At 40.7% G+C, this 22,652-nt stretch overlaps 1 protein-coding gene across 1 annotated transcript in view; it reads right to left on the reverse strand.

The window, feature by feature from the left end:
- The window catches only part of LHFPL3 (LHFPL tetraspan subfamily member 3), a 167,937-nt gene extending 146,075 nt beyond the window's left edge, over positions 1 to 21,862 (reverse strand). Inside the window, exon 1 of the mRNA XM_063308040.1 lies at positions 21,329 to 21,862. Coding sequence (XP_063164110.1) covers positions 21,329 to 21,800 — 472 coding nt within the window. The 5' untranslated portion in view covers positions 21,801 to 21,862. The remainder of the gene's footprint in view (positions 1 to 21,328) is intronic.
- Positions 21,863 to 22,652: the final 790 nt, after the last annotated feature.

Consider the following 22,652-nt stretch of genomic DNA (forward strand, 5'->3'; position numbering starts at 1 on the left):
GATCAGTTTTACACTCTGTAAATAACAGAAGATACAAAAAAAAAGTCTAATTGTATTTAATGAAATTAATGAACATGATTCCATTATAGGGGAAAAATTGTTTCTAATATCATTTTACCCTGAAAACAACTAACTAAAATCAGCAGCATGAAAGATGTTAATCACAATGAGAGCTTAAAACAATTAAGCTTCACTCTTCCTTGGATCCAATTAGATGTATAAGTAGCTTCAAATATCAAGAAATCAAGCAAAATCAAGGTTCCACAGATGACTCCTGACTTCAGAAAGAAAAATCCCCATAAAGATTTCTGAAAGTTATACAACACACCATGTTCCCTCATTCCTGGAATGGAAAGCTTTGGACATAGAACTGGCCTGCCACTTTTTCTGACCACACTTGGAGTCATACATACACAAATTCTGTTTTGAAAACATAAAAATGCAACTATCACCATCCACCAAGATGTAGAGCAGTTGCAAGATTCACCTGCTCCTACAGACGCTTTCATTTTCCATGAGAAAACACAGGTAGCTGTGGATGGAAACAAAACTGTGGTATGCTGAATTCCCGCCTGGTAATAGAAGAAAACGAAGAGCCAGAATAGGGAAGAGTTTGGAAAGAACAGAAGACAAAGGGGAATGGAAATGCCACATGAAGGTGCTCATTGAAGAACTTATGAAGAAAGAAGCCCAATTAATGACCCAAAAGGGTCTCCACCAAGGAATCTGTAGGGATCCTCTGGCTCCACGTCTTCCTTGATTTTTGGATCCATATATACCTAGGAGGCAAACTTAAAAAAGTGAATGATGGAAAGCTGCATCCCAGTACTTTGTTTGAAAGTGTGTCCACCTGTCCCAAAAAAGACAGTTAAGCAGAGATGGAAGACAGCATTGTAGAAGGCTAGAAAGGGTGATGAGGAACAATCTCATAGTTTGCTTTCTAGTCAATGGCTGTTTTCATGACAGCCATTCTGTAAGAGTGTCTTCAACATGCTCTTAACATTCCAAATGTGATACCAGCCCGCCAAAAGTTGGATATTCCTTCAGTAAGTGAAAAAATGGGGGAAGTGATTGGTTGGGGGGAGAGGAAGAGGAGGAAGAGGTACAAGCAAATGCCACTTTCCAGCCCCAAACCACTTTTTTCCCTAAGCCTTTTTTCTAGGGAACACATTATAGGACTTTAACTTATGGCTTATGGCCAAATTATGGTGAATCCAATTTCAGGTAGCATTACCAATTCCACTTTTTGAGACTTAAGTAAGTAATGAGCAGCTGTCCCAAATGTGCAGTAGCCCAGCCTAGACTGAACCAATACACATGTGGAGAAGCTTAATGACTCCTTGATTAGGGGGGAAAAAATACTAAAAGCCCACATATTCATTGGTCTGTTTCTCAAAAACTCCACTGGTACCAATGATTTAAAAAACAAACAAACCTGTACCCATACCAGGATGTGCAAATCTTTCTAAACAAGGAATATGGAGAGAAGCATTGAGTTCAATCCCAATATGCATGGTAGTTCTAATTCAAATCAAGCTGTCATATTTTTAATCTAGATAAAACAAAAACCAATACAGCAACTGTATGCTGTGTATTTAATGTATTGTGCAATTTAGCTTTGAGGAAAAGGAAATGAAAATTGAAGTCCCTTTAAAGAGAGAGAAATGCAGGTTAAGGAAAAGCCCCAAGATATGCATGAAGGCAATTGAGAGTGGCTTCCATTTCACAGCAGACTGGCTTTAAAGAAGGATCTATAGAGTTTAAAGATTTCTGCTCAGCATTACTGGCACTAGTAGAGTTGATCTATACATCCTCTCTTTGTCTCATCAACCTCTGCTACTGAAAGTGGCATCAAAGTTGATAGCTTATCCTTCTCTTTCCCCACCCACATTACTAACCTTTAAAATGGACTTTAGGATCAATATAAAAATATATCTAAACTCTAAAGAATTCTCAGAACTATGATTTTCTGATAACTGTACTGATGGACAACATGGCTGAAAGAGGTATACGAAGTATTCTCAATTTCTCATGGCCTTAAATCAGACTTTGTATTGTTTGGTTCCCAATATACTTCACTCCACCTGAAATCTAGCACTCAATTTCCATTCTAACATAATGTTTAAAAGGCCATGGGTGTAGTGGGTTTCCTAATTCATGCTTTCTGTAAGGCAGGCCACAGTCCGTGAAGAAAGAATACACAGATTTCAACAAGGTGTTTTAACACAAGGATTTGGGGTAAAGTATAGAAACTTGGGAACTGTGATAAGAACCTGTTATTCAGAGTTCTTTAAAATGGAATCTCTGCTCATTCTGAATCTTTTCTTCCCAGTATTTCTGCAACTAAGACTGAACTATAATTTAAGAGATAAGGTGCTACTGAACTCCCTTCCTCTCTGTTGGTTGATTATATCTAATACTCTTCCAAATACTTTTCCAGCCTCTCCTCATTCTTCATTTACAATTTATAGTACAGGATATATATATATAAAGATTTTTTTTTTAAAAACTAGGTTAATTTCTTTGTGGTGTATGGTATATAAAAGTATGAATGTTTAGACAAGAAAGTAATCAACTCATCTGACTGACTCTATAATTTATTCTGGCCTACAGTACTGGGACAACTATTGTTCCTGTGCATAAATATATCCTAATTTGGCTACACATAACATATTACAAACCAAATAAACTGGTTTCAGGGTTGGCTGTGTAACCACTGGACACTGTCATTGTACTGCCATACTGGCATATCAGAACAACAATTTATTCAAGGAATAAAATTTAGTTTGTAGAAAGCAAGAGAGAGAGAGATGTTTGTCATGGTCATGATGTTACCTTAAGGTCATTTAAAAATAGCACTTGGTCTTATGGTACCAGGCCACTGAAATCATTTTCACGTGAAGGTATATGGCTAGATCTGTGTTTCTCAACTTTAGGAACTCTAACATGTGTGGACTTCAACTCCCAGAATTCTCCAGCCAGCAAGGCTAGCTAAGGTGTTCTGGGAATTGAAGTCCACACATCTTCAAGTTGTCAAGGTTGAGAAACACTGGGTTAGATAACTATCAGAGTTCAGATGATTTCTGATTAACACTCTGTGCTTGACAATGTTCAAGAAATTCAACAGCTATTTATCTCCACTGTGGGAGTAGTTGCATCAATTCAATGTGACTCCCATGCAACTAACAACCATGGCATATAGAAGCTGTGATTTGGCATGTAAAAGTATGTGTAAGAAACTGTGGGAATCAGGTGGAGAGTTCAGTGGATGCAGGAACATCTTTCCCAGTCAAGAGGTGGGAGCCACGGAAAGAAACATTTCAAAGTGACTCTGACTTAGTAGATTTGCAATATATCTACCTGGAAACTTACTTTTACAGTTTTCGAGGTTATGCTTTTATCCTGACTAGCATTAAATATACCTTTCTGAAATCTGTGTGGTTCTTGCTTGTTGGTTTGCCATCTATGTGGGTCTTGACAGTAGTAAATGATAAAGAGCATATATTAAGGAAAGAAATGAAGGAAAGAAAATAGATAAATTCTGTGTCTGTGAAATTAAGAAAAAGTGGATGGATATAATTGATTGGAATGAAGGTGGTCTGATCTTACGGAATGGAACTGACTGAATGCATGCAAGAAGGGAAAGGTTTAATTATGAATGAAAGGGCTAATGTATATCAGAAAGGATAAACTGATATCATCGAAGTTATTGTCGGTGTGTATGAAAGTAGAAATCCATAGCCTGGTGGTAATTGTGTGCTATGTTCCAATAAACACTGACAATGGAAGAACCAGAAATGAGTCCTCAGAAAAACTATACATCATTTTGCAGCACTGCAATCTTGGGGAAAAAAATTACTGTCCTAAGTAACATGAATGGATAGGCCAGAATGATACAAGTGAGGACAGAAAAAGTAATTGGTCTGTTTGAAGACCCAAGGATAAGAAAGTATAGTGATTGCAGGCAGGTATCTTAGAAGATCTGTTACACAAGGCCAAGGAATGAATATAACTATTGACTGACTTGATTATGGTGAAGGATTGAGTAAATTATTGAAGGATACAAGGAAGATGAAAGGTTCTGAATGTGGGATTGACCATTTAGCATGCGTTAAAACTGGATTTTTGAAAGAAGGAACTACAATTAAAGTAGAACAACTGCAAGAACAGAACGTACAAGACCTGTATTAGAAAATAATTGAAGCTAGATTACTCTCCCAAAAGAATGATTGGAAGGTGGGCCTAAGGAATAAAGATGTGAAAACTGCCTGGAACAGAACAAAGAACATGTTACAAAATGCTAGAGAAGCACGTATGTAGTTATGATAATGTGAACTATTAAAAAAAATATGTTTAGTGGAACGATGAAGCCCTGGGTGAGAAGAAAGTGCATAAAGTGAGGGACTGATGCAGAAAAGAAGGATGTGAGGAAGATATTGCAGAGGTGGAAAAAGTAATAAAGAATGTAATCAAAAAGAGCAAGAGATGGAGAAAATGGGTAGTCGTTGTGATGGAAACCCAAAATTGGTTTGGGAGTGGGTAAAGAGGGAAAAACATGGAGAGCCCCAAAGGGTGAATGTGTAATGATTGCCTATCCTGATATACTCAGACTCACAAGCAGATACTTAATGATATCTGATTTATTGGAAGAATAGTATGCAAATACAGAGAAAGCTGAGAATAACGAAAAGCGCGCCAAATACAAACTAAAAACCCTCGGCTCAAACGTAATCCCTCCCCCCTACCAGCCATAGCAACCACCCCCCTCCCAGGTGCTGTTCACCGTGTTCCACACATCCTGGGAAAGCAACCTTGAACACAGGAGATAACCCAAACACATTCCAACCCAGCAGCCAAGAGATAACAACTCCCCGAAAAGGAATCCTCCTCCCTCCGGAGACCAAACACGTATCAGGCAAATGACATGCGAAACGTTACGATGTACCAGGAACATTGGAACAGTGAACACGACAGAATGGAATAAAAAAAATAAACCCAGTGAAATGATTTGAGATGGAACTGAAATGAGAAAAGGCTGGAAGGATTATTTTAGAGATCCATATGGGAATGACAGCGTCAGGTCAAAGAGTAGAGTTATAACAACTGGTACAAATGTTAGTGTTGAAGAAAAAAAATCATAAAATAAAAGGACTACCCCATCCAGTGCAGGAATCTGCTAGTACAACTTTCCCAACCAGTATCTGCTTGAATACTCAATCATCCAGCAAAGAACGGCCCATCACCTCCTAATGAATTTGTTCCATTGCTGAACAGCTCTCACTGTGGGGAAATCATTCCTGATATCCATTAAAAATTTACTTCCAAAATCTACCTCAAGCCCGTATTTGCTGAATTCAAGATACACTATGCCCACCACATTGCCTTGGTAAACTAAACTGGTCAACAAAAGAGATCAGATTCATTTGGCATAATTTCTTTATTAACTACACTTAATTTATTCAATTGAGGCACTACAAATCGACTTGGGGCAGTGCACAATAAAACCAACAGATTAAAAATAGAATAAAATAATTATGGGAAAAAAATTAAAAATTAGGAAGAACCAGTGGAGGATCTGCCTAACCACATCCACCTACAGTCCAGGAAGGGCCCCAACCACCTTACCCCAGGGCTATTCGTGCTAACTCCTCTCAAGCAATGCATTATTTTCTAAATGCTGACAAACCAACTACTTAATAACCTGTTCCAGAATATTGCCTGGTATCCATATCAAGCTTCCTGTAGTTACCTGGCTCTTTTTTTTAAAGATAGGAACATTTTCCTAGCTCCAATGCTCTGGCACTATGCTAATCCTCTATGATGTCTCAAATATCAAAAAAAGGGGCTCTGGGATGACACCTGCAAGGTTTTTCCCCCCATACTCTTAGATATCCGGGAAACTTAAACTTGTTCGTGGCAACTAGGAGTTTTACTTACCTTGGGAGTGCTATAGATTGCCAGTCTCTCCTATTGGCAATCTCTAGCACTCCCCCACAAAAATGGCTTTTGTTTCCCTTTTCTTGCATTCAGACTCATATGCTCTTGACTAGACTCTTGTCTTCAGACTCCTGATCTCAATACATGCCTGCATTTCCTTCACTTATGGTACTACTTCTACCCTTCTGGAGGGCTTGCTCCTTCTGAATAATTATCGCACTTCCTCATGAGATTCATTCCACCAGGTTTCAGTCATGTCTACTAAATCATATTTGCAGTCTTGGAATAACAGCTTTTAGGTCTTCCTGTTTATTCCCCAAGCACTGTGTATTTGTGTTTAGACACTGGAATCCATGGGTCATGTGAGTTGACCTATTCCTCTCTGTACAGACGTGCCCATTATTGAGAATCTCCCTGAAGATTTCTCCCAGTCCTATTCCTAGCATAAATACCCAGGGCGCATAGGTCAATTTTACACCATCCTGCTGCTTTCAGATACCAACCCTGCTACAACATACAGTATTGCCAGGTTCTGTGTATGTGTATGTGTACAGATAATTCTCACCCATCGGTCTCTTAAAGGCCGTATGAAGTTACAGTGGTACCCCACGAGTAGATTTCTGACCAAGGTGCAAAATTACAACCCTCACGAGGCCTCCACGATCACATGATCCAGATTTGGCCAACCCGGAAGCGGTGGCCATTTTGGTTCACGTGACTGCCCTTTGGTACCCGGAAGTCATCCAGGGTTACCACATTAAATTTCTGAGGCCCATGTGATCACGTGTAGGTTTTTCCCCCTGGTCACATGATTATGTGACATCCAGGGCCTTCACAGCAGGCCCGGTCACGTGATTGCAGGACATCCTGGGCCTTCGCAGCAGGCCCGGTCACATGGTCATGCAACTTCCTGTGATTTAGCAGCCGGCGTGCCTTTTATTCCTTCATTGCTGTGGAGGACCAGCAGAGGGAAGTTTCTGTATGCCTTACTGTAGAAGAAAGGTAAGTACGTTTTCCATACAACACTGTATTGACTTATTATTGTATTGAATTTGGTGGAAAACATATGACTATCACACTCCCCCCCCCACAGTACTGCAAAGTAACTCCTGATTTGCTTAACGACCACGCCATTCACTTAACGACCAAAGGAAGCCAGAAGCCCCGATCTTGATTTGCTTAATGACCATGGTAAAAAAGGTCATAAAAACCAGTCTGGACTGACTTAACCATTACGACTTACAACTGAAAATCTGGGCTCAATTGTGGTTGTTAAGTGAGGACTACCTGTATGTGTATGTATATATAATAAATTAGTGTGATGTGATCTCTGTGCACTTGAACTAATATCTCACCCCAGATTTGGTCCTTACCCAAGTTACTAGGATTTGCATTCAGCAGGAGTCTCCCTTTCCAGCCTTTCAATGATTTAGATTTTCGGGAAGGTGCATATATATTCTATATTCTCCAAAAGTCTGCCATAAGTATACATTCCTTGTTCCGTATGTAAAAGCCATAGATTCCTTGTTTATAAATAAATAAATCACCTTACTTATCAAGGTCAGACAATGAAAATTGAACACCTAAAAACTTACATAAAAATACATGGCACCTATGTCTGCTTCCTCATCATCAGACATCAATCTAACACGAGAAATAATTGAGCAGTTAAGACTTTTGTATTAATAATTAATCTGATATGCTGGGAGTACAACAACAAGGAAGTGGCATTAGTTACTGTCAGCAATTTCACACCTTTTCTAATACTTCATATATACCACACCAAGAGTAAACACTGATTATTTGCTCAGGAGATGGAACACATACATGGATTAGGTAAAGTAAGCACTAAGTGAAACCTTATGTAAAGACACACACACAGAGCATATGTAACTTTCCTGATCTATTAAGTAATTATTTGTAAGACCAGAAGTATCTCATATGCTAATTCATCGTTAACCCTACAAGATAGACCAGATCAGGAAGGCTAGAACTATGTGGCTATAACCACAAACCCTTGCAACTCTGACTGGGTTTTCCCTTCCCTCCTTCTTATACTTCAGAGAGTCATTGGGGGGGTGGGGGGCAAAGTCTTCCCCCCCCCCCCCAGCTCCCTAGGCTTAATGCATGCTTTTTCTACACCTGTTGTTGGCCTAACTGCTTCTGGATACCTTCTCCAAGATCACCTCCTCATTCCTCGCCTACAAAGTCCTTGATATTTTCCCTTTCCACAGTTAAGCACAATATAGAATTATGCCTGCGTTGATGTCACTGCTAGCTTTAAGCCAGAGTTCGCAAATTCTTTGCTTTACACTAAACAAACTAGTTGCTTCTTTAAATGTAGTTGTAAGCCCAGGGTAGGCATCACCAATTGTGGATGGTAGGTGCACAACATGGGTGAAGTGAGATCTACAGTGGCTAGAGCAATACAGGTAGTCCTTGTTTAACAGCCACTTGTTCAGCAACCAAAGTTATGACGGTGCTGAACAGGTGGTGCTTACAACCGGTCCTCAAAGTTCCAGCACCCCCACAGTCACATGATTGCATCTGGGTGCTTGGCAACCAGCCCACACTTACAACAGCTACAGTGTCACACAATCATGTGATCGCCATTTGCAACCTTCCCTGCTGGCTTCCCACAAGTAAAGTCAATGGGGAAGCCAGCAGGGAAGGTTGCAAGTCACTCCAGTAAGTTGCTTGCACTCTCCTCCACCCAGCAGCAGCCAACCCCAGCCCTGCCGCACTCATGCCTCATGCCTTACCTGCCTGCCAGCTTGCTTGCTTGCAAGCCACCTGGGACTCGCTTAACAACCCATGATCCTCACTTAACCATGGCACAGGGAGTGCCTGGATTGCCACTGCTAACCAATGCAGTCATGTGATGTCACACTTTATGACCACTTTGCTTAGAGATGGAAATTCTGGTCCCAATTATCATTGTTAACCAAGGACTACCTGTAATGCAAAATGGGTGGAGCAGTGTCACAAATGTTAGTTTGGGATTTTGCTGTGTTAGATTGGCTCGGTTCTTTGTTTTTACAGAGCTAAGCCTATTTAAGTGCTTACATGACCATTTTCAAGTATTTTCTGCCTCAAAATGGTAGGACCTTATCAAAGAATTGTACAATTTAAGGGTACCACAGAGTCTCTGACAAATAGCCATCCAGGATCACTTTATAAACGTCTAGCAAATTAGAGTTTACCACTACTTGAGGCAGCCTGTTGAACAGCTCTTACCATTAGGAAATTATTCCCAATGTCCAACCAAAATGTTTTTCTCTGTAATCTGAACTCATTGCCCCTTGCTCTGTCTTCTGGGACAACTGAACAATTCTGTGCCATCTTCTACACTACACTTATCATATATCTTTACAGTCTTTTCTCCTCCAGGCTTTAGATTTATTTGTTTGTTTGTTTGTTTTTCAAATTTATTATCACCATCCATCTCCCCCTAAAAGGGAACCCTGGGCGGTTATAGATATCTAAATGCCTCCAACCATTCCTTGTTTTAACTTCCAGAACTCTTAGCAACTTGGCTGCTCTCCTCTGGGCATACTTAAGTTTGTCACCATCCTTCCTAGACTGTGTTTCTCAGAACTGGACATAGCATCAGGTTGTCAATCTATTTGCTTGAAGCTCAGATTGGTGGTTGGGGGTGGGTGGGTGGGAGCACAATACTGGGTCTCACATGGGGCCCTAGGTCTCAAGTGGCTCAGCAAAGCCACTGCAGCAAGCCATAATTACTTGTTCAAGGAACATCTTGAAGTGGCATACTTTCCTTCCTCACACTCAAACGTAAATGATTTAATGTCACTTTCAAGGAATCTTGTTTTGCCATTACTTACTAAGCAAAAATGGTGATTTATAACAAATCTGGTAAGTTTTTAACAAGCTAAACTCAAACAACTATTTCCAAAGCTAACTTGCTGGTGTTCCATACAGGGCAATGACCTCAGCATGTACTCATGCTTTCTCTAGTTTCTACAAATGTATTTAGATTAGAAAAGGGTTGCATGCTGGGGAAAAAATAAATGGTGCACCCATGTCCAGAAAATATTTGTTTATAACACACCTGTACACATACTCTAGCAGAAATATTACAAATAGCAAAAATTTCTCAGAGAAGGGTGCAGAGGGAAACAACATGTTTCTCAACCATGCTGGCTGGAGAATTCTGGGAGCTGAAGTCCACACATCTTAAAGTTCCCAAGGTTGAGAAACACTGATCTAGATAAAGATTCAGCAAAATCATCAGAGGGCATAGATACCATCTTATGTTTTGCTCATGGTGACACTGAGTATGAAATTGGACATTTTCAATTTCTCCCTAATCTCTCTGTCCATATATCTATTGATGCCATATCTTTATCCTCGTTGTTTACATTCCATGGGCATCCTTATTCTAACACAACAAATTAAAAATAGAGTTTCAAAGCTTCAACAGCTTTTTCCTAGCTGGATGCAAAGAGAAGAGAGAAGATTCTGACATGCACAGAGTATTTTATATTTATTTCCCACAATCCCCCCTTCACTGAAAGAACCGGTCTCAACCAATCAGAACTATATTTTTCGTACTGATTTAGTAAAGAGGAAGACACCTATTCGTTATTGAATGGAGATATAAAGCTTTTTTAAGAACTACCTTGATAAAATACACAAGTTCCTGGAGAAGCATAACAGTTTTGTTTCTACTACTTGCCAGAAAAGAAGTCTATTCTGACTTATTTTAGTCAGAGGAACAGGTAGGAAGACATTAATTTAAAAGGCTATAAAAAAAGACAAGTGAATTAAAAAGAAGTTATCTGGAATTGTCAAATAAGTTTCAACCAAGAGATGTAATTCCGTTTTTATTTAATTTCTAATCCTCCCCAATCTCCACCAATAAAGCTGCTTCAAATCTTTTGCAGGAAGCTGATTTGGGCTTCAGAATCGTAGAAGCAAACTCTAGATCTCTCTACCAATTCCAGTACACACAAAAATCTTTAAAAGACACAATTAAAGTCACTCTGTATATGTGATTTGACCCATATGAGGTCAATTCATAAAATGTTTTCAACCTGTTGGAAAGGATGTAAGGAGAAAAGTATGTTGATTCCTTTAGACTGTTGAGGTTTTCCTACTAACGATTAAGACTGCTATTGTACCTAATCATTTAGGCCCGGGTGAAGAGGTTGTATTTGATTGTCTCCTCGCAGGTGCTTCATGTAAATTGCCTGGGGGGAGGAAACCTGCCCGGACTTGTTTCTTACTTCCTCTTTTTTCTCTGCCGGCAATGCCAAGCAAGGCTTGCTCCAAAGGGGAGCTAAGTCCTTTAAATATGTTTTGCTTTTGTTTTGCTTTCTGTAAATAAATTATTTTTATAGAAATGCTTGGTGTGTGACTTTTTTGACCTCTCCTGGGCTAAAGGCTTTCCCAGCACCTGCCAACATAGACCACATGCCCTCTTCTAGCAGAATGTCAGAAACTGCTCTGCCTCTTGTTCCTTTTTTGGTCTGCTGTGGAGTTTTACACACAAATCAATTATGTCCACTTATTTTGGCTGTCTTGTACTTTTCTCTCCCCCAAATGGGTTAGAGTTATTGATCAATGATGGACAGTTACCTCTGTGAATTTATGTACCCATGCCATAATCACAAAAAGGATATTGCACCAATTGATTACATCTGCGGTGGGCAAAAAACTTTAATGCTAGTGGAGGGCAAACAAGGAACAAGAGTCGCGGCCTTAATTCAAATAATGGCTCAGGAGATGCATTACTGACAGCTTCGGTATTACCTTCTTTGAGACACTAACCCAAAACTGTACATAAAGGCTTAATAACTTTGGCTCCCAGCCACAACAATATGAACGATTTCAAACAGTCTCTCAATGAAAGCTTGGATGGGGTTCGGTAACAGTTCTGAGGAAAAAACATTCAGCTAGAAATTAGAAAGTATTAAGAACACTGACAGTTGAGACAAATTTCTAGATGTGCATTACCTTTTTAATTATTTTTGGCAGAAACCCAATCTCATTCTTTACTCTCCAACAGCAAATATAGTCTTGTAATGATGTCCCATGAACTGTGACCTAATGCTTGTTCCACAGTTTCACGATGGTCTCTGTGTCTGCCACTAAGAAAATAAGATAAATGTTGAACGTGTGCTTCAGAACTGTATACCCAATTAGAGAATTGTTGCAATGCTTCGCTTAAATTTTGACTAATCTCCAGTTACCACTTATACCCTTGAAATTTCAGTAGTAATTTTAGGAAGATACATTAAAAGACAGCCAAGTTATAATTAGTTTTCATGGGTTGAGGAAAAGGAGTCAACAGTGAAAATGACAAACCCATATCTTGCTAAGAAACAGAACACAGAATTTCCCTCTCTGGGATTTATTCTAATCATCTTGAAGTACAGTTTAGAAAGCTCTATTAGAAACTTTCCTTGAGAATATCCATTGCTTTAATTTTATTTGGGGGCGTAATATCCGAAGATTTAATTCCTTCATTTCTACAGAAGGATTCCTAGCGGAGCTCTAAGAAATACTGTTTTGAGTTCTGGTACAAGACTAATTTCTAATTTGCTAAACAAAAGCTATTCTAATTTAAGTTTCATGTATAAATCAATACGTGAACTATGGAATGAGGTAAAAAATTCCATCACAGCTCTCAGTATAAGTTTCCTAACAATATTAATTGGAGTGTGGGAAGGAGACTTAAGAGTATAATGATGTAGCAGGATAAAGTACAGGGCAGAGGATATTCAATAGGGCTATGCCTATTTTGAAAATGATCTCGGAGAAGTGCTTTGGACTTGGTATAACCCAACCTATCTCTGCTATTCATCTTTTTTTCAGGATTCCTGATAAGCCTGAAAAAAAGCTGTAGCTGCTTTAAGAGTCACATTAATGAGTTGACTTCAGAGAAGAAGATGAAAAAGATGGGAAGAATCTGTTTGAATCTGTTGCTCCAGTTGATATAAATTCAATCTATCTTTAGCAAGGATGTTGAGATTGGTTCAATCTAGGCACATACAAATTTAGTTTTTACCCATGGGTAAGATTTTATAGAAAAACAGCATGTGACTCAACATTTTAGCTATCCAAAAAATAAAAATGATACAGCTTAGGTTACAAAAAGTGGTAACAAATTTATACAGGGCTGTAAAAAGTACACCTCGGGGGTTTATGTTCACCATCATCCTTCTATGGCCCCATAAAACCCACCTAGGCTACGTGGAATGAAAAGTTACCCCATCCTTTTTCAATCTTTGGAGTTAGGGTATAAGGGGCAAACTGAATACCTTAAACCTTGCAGAGGTTTAAGGAACATATTTCATCCCTCAAGAGCTGCCTCCCCCCAATAAAAATTTGTTCCCACACATTTTGGGAATTCAGCTCTTGATATGCCATGGAAAATGTTTTGTGGCCCTCAAGTAAATGGGGGTTGCCCATTCCTGCCAAGACTAAAGTAAAAACAAGGAATAATAAATGGTGACTTTGAGGATGGACAAAGGGAAAGAAATGTGCTGAGAAGAGGCAACGAAAACAAACAGCAAGAATAAAACAATGCACTTCTATCTCCTTTCAGTTACAGTACATTTTTAAAACATCTGTCTCTTAATAGTACAATTCTCCTGAAATAGCTGTATATTTTGTGAGAACAGGAAAGGTTATAGAAGTACAATCCAACACCTGAAAGTAAAAGGCTAAGGAGGGAATTACAGCATTGTACCTGAACAATGATTACCAATCATGCCAATCTTCTTTTCTCCAGAGTGAACATCCCGGGTTCCTTCAGCTTGTCTTCACAGAGCAAGTCCTCAGTCCCTGTATCATCCTTGTTGCCCTCCTCTGAACTAGCTAATATTCTGCTGGGACAAATCATACACAGTTCTCCACGTGTGGTCTCACCAGTGCTGAGCAGTGGCATTCTTTTTTAATTTACAGTTCAAATGAAACTAAAAGGCATTATGCAAAAATATCTACCTCATTTTTTTTTAATAGATCACTTGTTTTATTAAAATATATGTTACATAATTACCATGTTTTAAACAAGTGTGCTACTATATTAAGCACTTAAACATTGTATAGCCCAAAGGAATATCACCAACCTGTAAATGACACAGCCAAAATTTATTTTACAACCTTATTTCACTAGATATTACTTTTCCACCGACTCTTAACATTTCATCTAATCTGTTAAATCTAATTGTTAAATCTCATCAGGTTGCAAAAATTACTATCTTCTTTGTTATAAATGAGAAGGTAGAATATGACATGGTTCCATCAAGGATGCACCATAATCTCTTTAAAAGCAGCCCATTTTAAGGTTATTTCAGAGGTATTTCGAATTCTATTTGGCCAATTAATTAAAGAGAATAATCTTCTGTAAGATGCCACATAATGCACTGGTTTCAAAATATCTATTTAGGAATCATTATAACTTTTAAAAATATATACCCATGCAAATCTGTCTGCCTTTTCAGTAACATACACTCTCTTATTCGTTGCCTTACTGAATCCAGCAAATATCATTTTTTTCAGTACTCTTAGTCTTGACAAATATGATTTGAGAGGCTACTGTGCTTTCATGCTTAAGGATTATAACTATTATTTCTTTCTTCAAAAATAATTGAAACTAAATCCCATTCCATATGGCAATGCACATTTCTAGATATCTACAACCCTGTCTCTTAAAAAGCAAAAGCAGCTGATAGGAAATTGGACAGTCTTAGGATATATCTTTCCCCATTTTGATGTGAAAGCAAATTTTCAGTTTAGATCATCTCAATACCATGACTTTTCTATTCTTCATGGTGGAAGGAGTTGTTGATTTATGGAATCTGATTCATGGCAAATCATGACATTATAGATTTTTATGTCTCATATAAGACATCTATTTTTCTCCACAAAGACTTCACTTTATTGAAGAAACCCAGATTTCTCATCCCTCATGCAAAGTTATAGGTGAATCATTAAAAAAGTGCTTACTGGATCACAGGATCTTTCTTTTTCAAAAAAAAAAACATACATGCACACAACGTAATTTTCCTTTTTTTTTTTTCCTTTTTAATAAATTTCACTGAGATTTCTAACTTCATCAGACAATCAACTAGTTGCCCAAGAGCCTGAGTAGATGCCCAAACTTTCAGTATGGCATGTTGAGCAACAAGTTGTTTTTTTCCCTGATGCAAGTTGACTTCTACTCTCTGTAAGTTTTGGAATGAACTGTCCCATGGTTTTTTTGTTTTGTTTATAGTTCTTAACTGTTTTAATTGTACTTTGATGGTTTTGTTTCTTGATTGCTTTGTTTGGTTTTTGTTATTTTAATTGTCTGTGCCGCCCAGAGTTACATAAGTGAGATCGGCAGCTATATAAACTTAACAAACAAACAAACAAACAAACTTTAATTTGCATAACCAAGATCCTATTGCAGGCGTGCAAGACAATGGCAGATAATATTCTAAAAGATAGATGTATGCAATCTCATTCATAGAAGTCTAACATATTTAGCTCTGACTCCTGAGTTGGATGTTCACCCATGGCTTAGTAAGCTATGGATTATAATGCCATGGATATGTGCTAAGATGGGTTTTTTTCCAGTGCTTCCTCTCTTTCTCGTTGTGCGCTGAACAGTGTGAAAATCTGAGCTGCAGCTATCCAGACATCCCTATTAAATTCAAACTACAGAACTTTTAACTTAGTTTCAGTTAAGAAACTTAGACAATTTAAGCCACCCATGACTTACTAGGCTAGAGTACAAAGGGAGAAGGGAAGGTAGACATAATGCTCATCTGCAACTTTATAACACAAAGTGAATAACACCTGGAGACCCAGTCACCTAGTTCAGCTGAATATATTTGGCTAAACTCAGTTTCAGAATAGTGAAATACTGTGATATCTGTCCTTCTCAGCTTCACAGCTTTTGCCAAGCAAAATCTGAATTTCTCTCACTCTCACACAGATGACTTACATCCTCCTCACTAGTTCCTGTTACCTCAGTGGGGGTTACATGAGGTCTCTCCTAGATGCTAGAAGATATCATGAAACAGTTAAAATATGTTCTTTGATCTTTGTAAAATGTATGGCATACACTGATTAAACACACACACACACACACTTATATGACAAGCATGATTGTCAGATGTTATATGAACAGGCCTTTGCAAAAAAAAAAAAGAATTAACTCCTACTCCTTCCCAAATTAGACACCATCCTCAGTATTTTCAAATACATACCTAACATTAGTTTCACCACACAGTTAGCTATTGCTACTAAGAGTTCACAAGTTAATTTGTAGCAAATGTACTGCTCACAAATCAATGGTGGTGCAAGATGTATTCTAATCAATAACTACTGCATGAACAAAGAAGTTATAAGGACACAATGTGGAATTTGGAGCACTCTTGTATAGTAGCCCTGTTACGGAGTGCTGGATGAAAAATGACTTTCTCCACGCAAAGCTGACCCTTGTATACATATGCTGACCCTCATAAGCAAAAACAAGGAGACACATTTACTTTGAGATGAACTCTTTCTGCCTGCAAAGCTCCCAGCCAATACGAACCAACCCACACCCTGTGAGTTTTGATTCAACTTCAGGTTGTTGGTCCCTGGCCAACACCTTAACCACTGCAAAAACCCACACTGGCTTTTGTATCTTTTTGTAATGCTGAAAAGAAATTGACTCTGTTATTTGGACTATACCTGCAAGCCTAGTTCTCAATCTGTTCCCTGTGGACACCAGTGTGTCTACAAACACCTTCTGTGGTGTCCACAGGGTTGTGAACTAAGTTGTAATTGAATACAGGCAGTCCTCGCTCAACAACCATTCATTTAGTGATGGTTCTGTCATGAGTAAGGATGGCGAGCAGGGGGCTTCCATCCAGGCTGTAAAGCGCATGCGTAGTACTGAGGAATTAAGTAGCCATTCAAAGAGACACAGATCGGGCCTGCCTTAGCCTTTGGGGTTTATATGTCTGGGTTTTTCCCATGCTTCTTCAGTTTGTTAGGATTCCTGTTTATGTAGCAGTAATAAAACACTAGAGACCTATTCCTTGTCTCAGCGCGGTTCCTGGCTGTTAGGACAGGTTCAGACTTATGACAGTGCTAAAAAAAACAACTTACAACTGTCCTCACACTTATGGCCATCACAGCGTCCTCATGGTCACATGATCACGATTTGGGTGCTTGGCAACCAGTTCGCATTTATGATCATCACAGCATTCCGTGGTCATGCGATCACCATTTCTGACCTTGCCGGTCAGCTTCTGGCAAGCAAAATCAATGGGGAACCACATGATTCACTTAATGACCATGTGGTTCATTTAACGCCCATGGTGACTTGCTTGACCGCCACAAAAAAGGTCGTAAAATCAGGTCAGATTCACTTAGTGACCTTTTCACTTAGCAACAGAAATTACAGTCCCAATTGTGGTTGTTAAACAAGGGCTACCTGTATATTTTAGTATATTCCTTTAAATAAGAAAGGAAATGGATTTGTATTGAGGGCAATTCTATTGGTCGACCAAGCATTTTATTTTAATTTCTTAGATTTATACCCCACCTTTCATTCAGGTGTTCAAGGCAGTGTACATAGCATTCCTTCCACTCCTTATTCCCAGTAGGAAGGAGACTCATACTGGCTCTCAAAAGCGAAGTTGGAAACCTTGTTTGTGAATAGTCCTTAGCAGTCAGCACTCACCTGTAAATTAGGCAGATAGAAACCTAAACTTTTGCAGCTTGGCAAGTGGGACATAACATGCTTGCTGCCAGAGAACTAGACAGAGCTATATACTAAACGATTAACTGCAGGAGTTGAGGTTATCACCTGCACTGAATGCAGAAAATTCAGACCCAAGCATCTCTAACTGAACAATATTGAGATCATAAGTGGAGATTCTGGAAAGCCCACCCCAGCTTTTCATTGTTTACTCACCAAGTTCTATTATATTCTTTACTGTGTAAAGACAGGAGATCAGAATGTATATGAAATTATGCTTGCCTTTTTAAATCGCATTTTTATACCACTTTCATGGATGACATTAAACAGATTCTCTTGCATCATAAATGCTACATGTTGAACACAGAATGCAGTAGGAAAAATATTATTTCAGTACAGAAGTTATAGTCAAATTACGAAATCAATGAAAGCACAGAATCAACGCACACCATTTTCAAAGACTAAGAAAAAGTAGATTCTGAAAACAGTGTTTTCTAGACTGAGTTCTCAACCAGCAAGCCAGGAGAACATATTCACAGGACCAGGTGAAGAAATTAGGATGGACAACTTTACACTATATATTCAATAGGACTGACAGAATTTAACAGCTTCATATGGCACTTTTTAAGAAACCATGATATCAGTGACCTATATCTGAATGCATTATTCATAGCTTAATAGCAAAGCCTGGAAATGTATTCTTTGGTTTCTGAATTGCATGGCTAAATTTTCAATTTCAGTAACATCAATTCTCTCCACTATCTTGTTAATAATAATATTGCTGACCGTTTTTTAATTGTAACTTTTAATTTTTTGGATTTTATGATTGTTTTATTATAAGCAGCCTAGAGTCACTTTATTGTGAAATGGCGGCTATATAAATGTGAGAAATAAATTAATAAATACACATTTCTACACTGTTAGCAACAATACGCCTATAATTCCATCATTGCACAAGTCATCGCCAAAGCACTTTATAAATACTAAGGAATAGTATGTCTCCTTTATATTGAGTTTGATTCCTGTTGACATCCATGTAGATGTTGTTGCCTTCTTCTGGGATGGTTCTTCAATTTTCAAGCTTTGCCTACAGCCCCAGGATTCTCTCCCCATTCCAGGTACCAGCCATGTCCAACTCTTTACCTGCTAGGCATAGACAAGCTGCCATCTTCTGAAACAAGGATTCATAACGCTAATCTTGAATTTTGCAGATGATGCTGCACTCCTTTCTTTATCTTCTCATCCCAAACCAAGGCTTGTAAACTGCTTTGCACCAATCAATGAAAAGCCACAGCAATGAAGTCCACCTGTTTGCTAATGGGCTAAATGCTTTGATGTCAAAAAGAGTCTTGTTTAAGCTTAGGGTCCCATTGTTCAATGCTTAGAGAATATTGTGAAGTTTGCCAATCTTGAAGTTCAATTAATGTTTTGATGCAAAGCTAAACAGTGTAAGTATTGTCAATGCAGCACCATCAATTACAAATCAGTTGAGTGGTCCAGAAAAAGACAACACTGACTGATATTCACTGGTCATCCCCCATGCAAACACTAACCAGATTCTATCTTGCTTAGCTTTTCAAGATCAGCCAAGTTCAACTAGGTACTGCCACCTAATAGAGCTCTACTTTATTACCTACTTAATTATTTCAAAACAATGGCTTACTTATTTTTCTCTATATTACCAGGCACACAGTCCTAAGACATATTTGTATATTACCTCATAGAAACTGTTGTATTTAGGAAGTATAAACGACAGTAACTGAAGCATTAAATTTATAACTAATGAAAAACACAGTGCAAGTTCATTTTTTCTACCACCACCTGTCATCTGCCCAAAATGATATATGTATGTTCATTTGGCTTGTTTTATAAGCAGTTCACTTTGGCTGTCTCCAGATAGTTCAAACCCATGAGGCTTTCGCAACTTTCACCTTCTATTTTAATATTTTGTAATTAATTAGTGTTCATCTATGAGTTGGCCTCACTGATTCACATTAATAACAAATCCCTAATGACTTGTTTAGACCTTTCTCCTCATTTATGAATGACCTCTATTAGATGTATTTATTCACGGTGTTGTACACATTTTGCATTTTCAAGATTCAGCATGGAAAATGGCTTCTATGATTCCTTTGCCCTTATCACATTAGCTGTTCCTTTCACTATTAAACTAGTATAAACCTTATACACACTGACCTGGTTAAAACATGAACAAAGCCAATATTTTGACTCTGTGTGTCATGTGAACCTAAAAACCCAGGTACCACAAGCTATGGTTTATGGTTAGCAAGATGCTTGGATGTGATTTATTTAACAATGACTCAATGTAATGTGTGAAACCAGCAATCGGAGGTGCTCAGAAATCCAAGCCTCCATCCTCTGCTCACTTACCTGGGACCAAACCATCACTAATCTCCTATAGCCTTGTTTAACTTTAGTTCCTGCTCCTTCTTTAAACTACCACAAGGAGAACTCAAATGGGAAAACTTTGCTATCTCACCTACTTCTCACTCCAGTATGATGAAAAAAATCTCACAAATATTGAGAGAGAGCATTCATTGACTATAACCTATCAAAAATGTAAACATCCAAAGCACCTGACGAACAAAGGAAATTGCCCATTTTCTATTATGCTTTCCTCTCTTTTATAGCCATTTTTCCTATGACCTTCACCTAGGCACCAATCTCTGCCAAAGGATGGATTTCTCACCGCAAGTTAATAGGTCAGCTCAAGCCATTGAAAAGTCACCTCTCTTCTTTGTGACAACAGGTATCTCTGTGTTGGAGGGTTGGGGGGAATGCAGTGAAGAAATCCATATTTCTCCCTAAGACATTAGGGGACACTTTAGTATAGATGCAATGAGAGAGAGACGGAGAGAAAGATGTTAACCTTGCTAGCCTAAATAATCAATATCTGAGCACTTGTATGAAGAGTAAGGGTTGGAGCTTTGCTTTTATTTTTTAGAATTCATTCCAAACCAAGCAGCAAGCAAGCATCCTAAATCAACCCAAGAGCTTTCTTGTATGCACAAACACCTACGCAGCTTTTCTACCCCTGAATATCTCTGGACACAAGCACATTCAGTTTTTCTGTCTACAAACTGCCCGCCCCTCCAAAGCATAGCTACTTACCCCATAAAAGTCCCTGCTACGTTAGACATCACATTTCACACCCATTCCCCTGTGACACCCATGCCACCCAATTCACATTCTGCCTGCAGAAGCCCTGAGATTTGATTTTGTGCAAGGAAGGGGAAAGGGCTGCTAAAGCTCTGGGAAGCTGCCGCCAGTCAGTCTTGGCACCACTAAGCTAAATGTGCCCACGGTTTGATCAAATGTAAGGGCCGCTTCCCAAAGAGCATAGCCACAGCTTTCCACCCTTCTGAACTCAAGACTGTCTAGGTCAGCCTTTGCCAACTCCAGATGTGCAGGGAGCCAAATCCTCGGTTCTGGTGTTTGGGAACGCTGGGACTCGCAATTTGAACCCAGCACCAGTTTGGAGAAGCTGACCTAAGCACTGAGGGAATGCCTATGAGATGTTGGGCTGGTCCCCCCCACCACCACCACCACCCCGCGCTTCCCGCTCACTCCCGGATCCACGGGGGCAACCTCTCAGTGCCCTCGGACGTCCCGAGGTCTCTCCCCTCTCTTCCGCGCACCCCGGACCTTTAACCCCTGGCGTACCGGAGGTCAGCTGCATCCAAGCACAGATCTTGTAGACGGTGGCGGTGTTGCAGAAGAAGAAGAGGATGAAGCAAACGATGCAGGTGATGATGAGCGTCATGGAGAGCCCGATGAAGAAGGAGGCGGCTTTGAAGGCTCCCGAGGGAAGGCTGGAGAAGTCCGTAAAGCTGCCCTGGCAGGTGAGTTCCCGGGAGATGCCGCTGCCCGTGCAGAAGTGAAAGAGCCCGAAGTAGCCCGCCTGCGGGGTCTCCACGCCGTCGCCGATCCAGTACGGCTGGAAGAAGCACACCACGTTGACGATGGCAAAGCAGATGGTGAAGATGGCCCAGAGCACGCCGATGGCCCGCGAGTTCCGCACGTAGTTGGTGTGGTACAGCTTGGCCGCTTCCTGAGGAGGGAGCAGCCCGCCGGCCCCCGCCGCCGGCCCCCCGGTAGAGGCGGCTGCCGGCGCTGCCACCGCCGCTCCGGGCATCCTCGCCGAGAAGAGCCCCCTTCCGACGCCCCCCGAGTGCCGCAAGCGCCGACCCCGCTCTCCCCAGCTTCACGCGCGCGGCGGCGGCGGCGGCGGCAGCGGCTGCATCTCCCGCGGGCTGCGGGCGGGCGGGCGAGCGTCTCCTGCGAGGACCGCGGGGCTGGCGGGTGCCGGGCGGGAGCGGGGGGAGCGCGCGCGGTCCTCCCGGTTGGCCGCCCGGGGAGGGATGGAGGCACAGCCCGCCGAGCCCCGGCGCGGCAAGTGCACCAAACACTCCCCCTAGCGCAGCGCTGGAACGGGCGAGCCCGGCTGGCTCGGCGCTCTCGGCTGCTGCGCAATCGCGCCCGGGCGGAGAGGGGCGGGGGAGGGAGCAGCAGGATGCCGGCAATCAGCCCGAGACCGGCCCCGCCGAGCCCGAGCAGCCGCCGGCCGGAGGCAAAGCCAGCGAGGCCGGGGGACCCGTGGGGAAAGCGGCCCTTTGCCTCCCGCGGGCGGGAGTGTGGGCGCAACAGGAGGACACGTGTTGGCGAGGGCGCCGGAGAAAGACGAGGGGCGGAGTTTCCCTCCCTCCCCGGGTTATTTTTAAAGCCAGCGGGAGTGGGGAGCGTGCAACAAGTGGCGTTGCCGTGTTCCGCGATAGCTGCTGCATCCGTTTAGCGGGTGCAGTTTTCAAGGCTCCGAATTGTACCAGTTGGACAATTGGTAGTCTCTAAAAGCGAGAGGGCCCGCTTCCGCGGGGAACAGGCTGGCCCCGGAATACCTGGTGCTTTCCAGTCATTCATCCGGAATTGCAAGGGGATGTCTGAATGACCACGACCACCGGTACGGAGATGCTAAGCAGCACGAAGGCTG

This window comes from Candoia aspera, chromosome 7 (assembly GCF_035149785.1).
Source record: "Candoia aspera isolate rCanAsp1 chromosome 7, rCanAsp1.hap2, whole genome shotgun sequence".
NCBI classification, from domain to species: Eukaryota; Metazoa; Chordata; class Lepidosauria; order Squamata; family Boidae; genus Candoia; species Candoia aspera.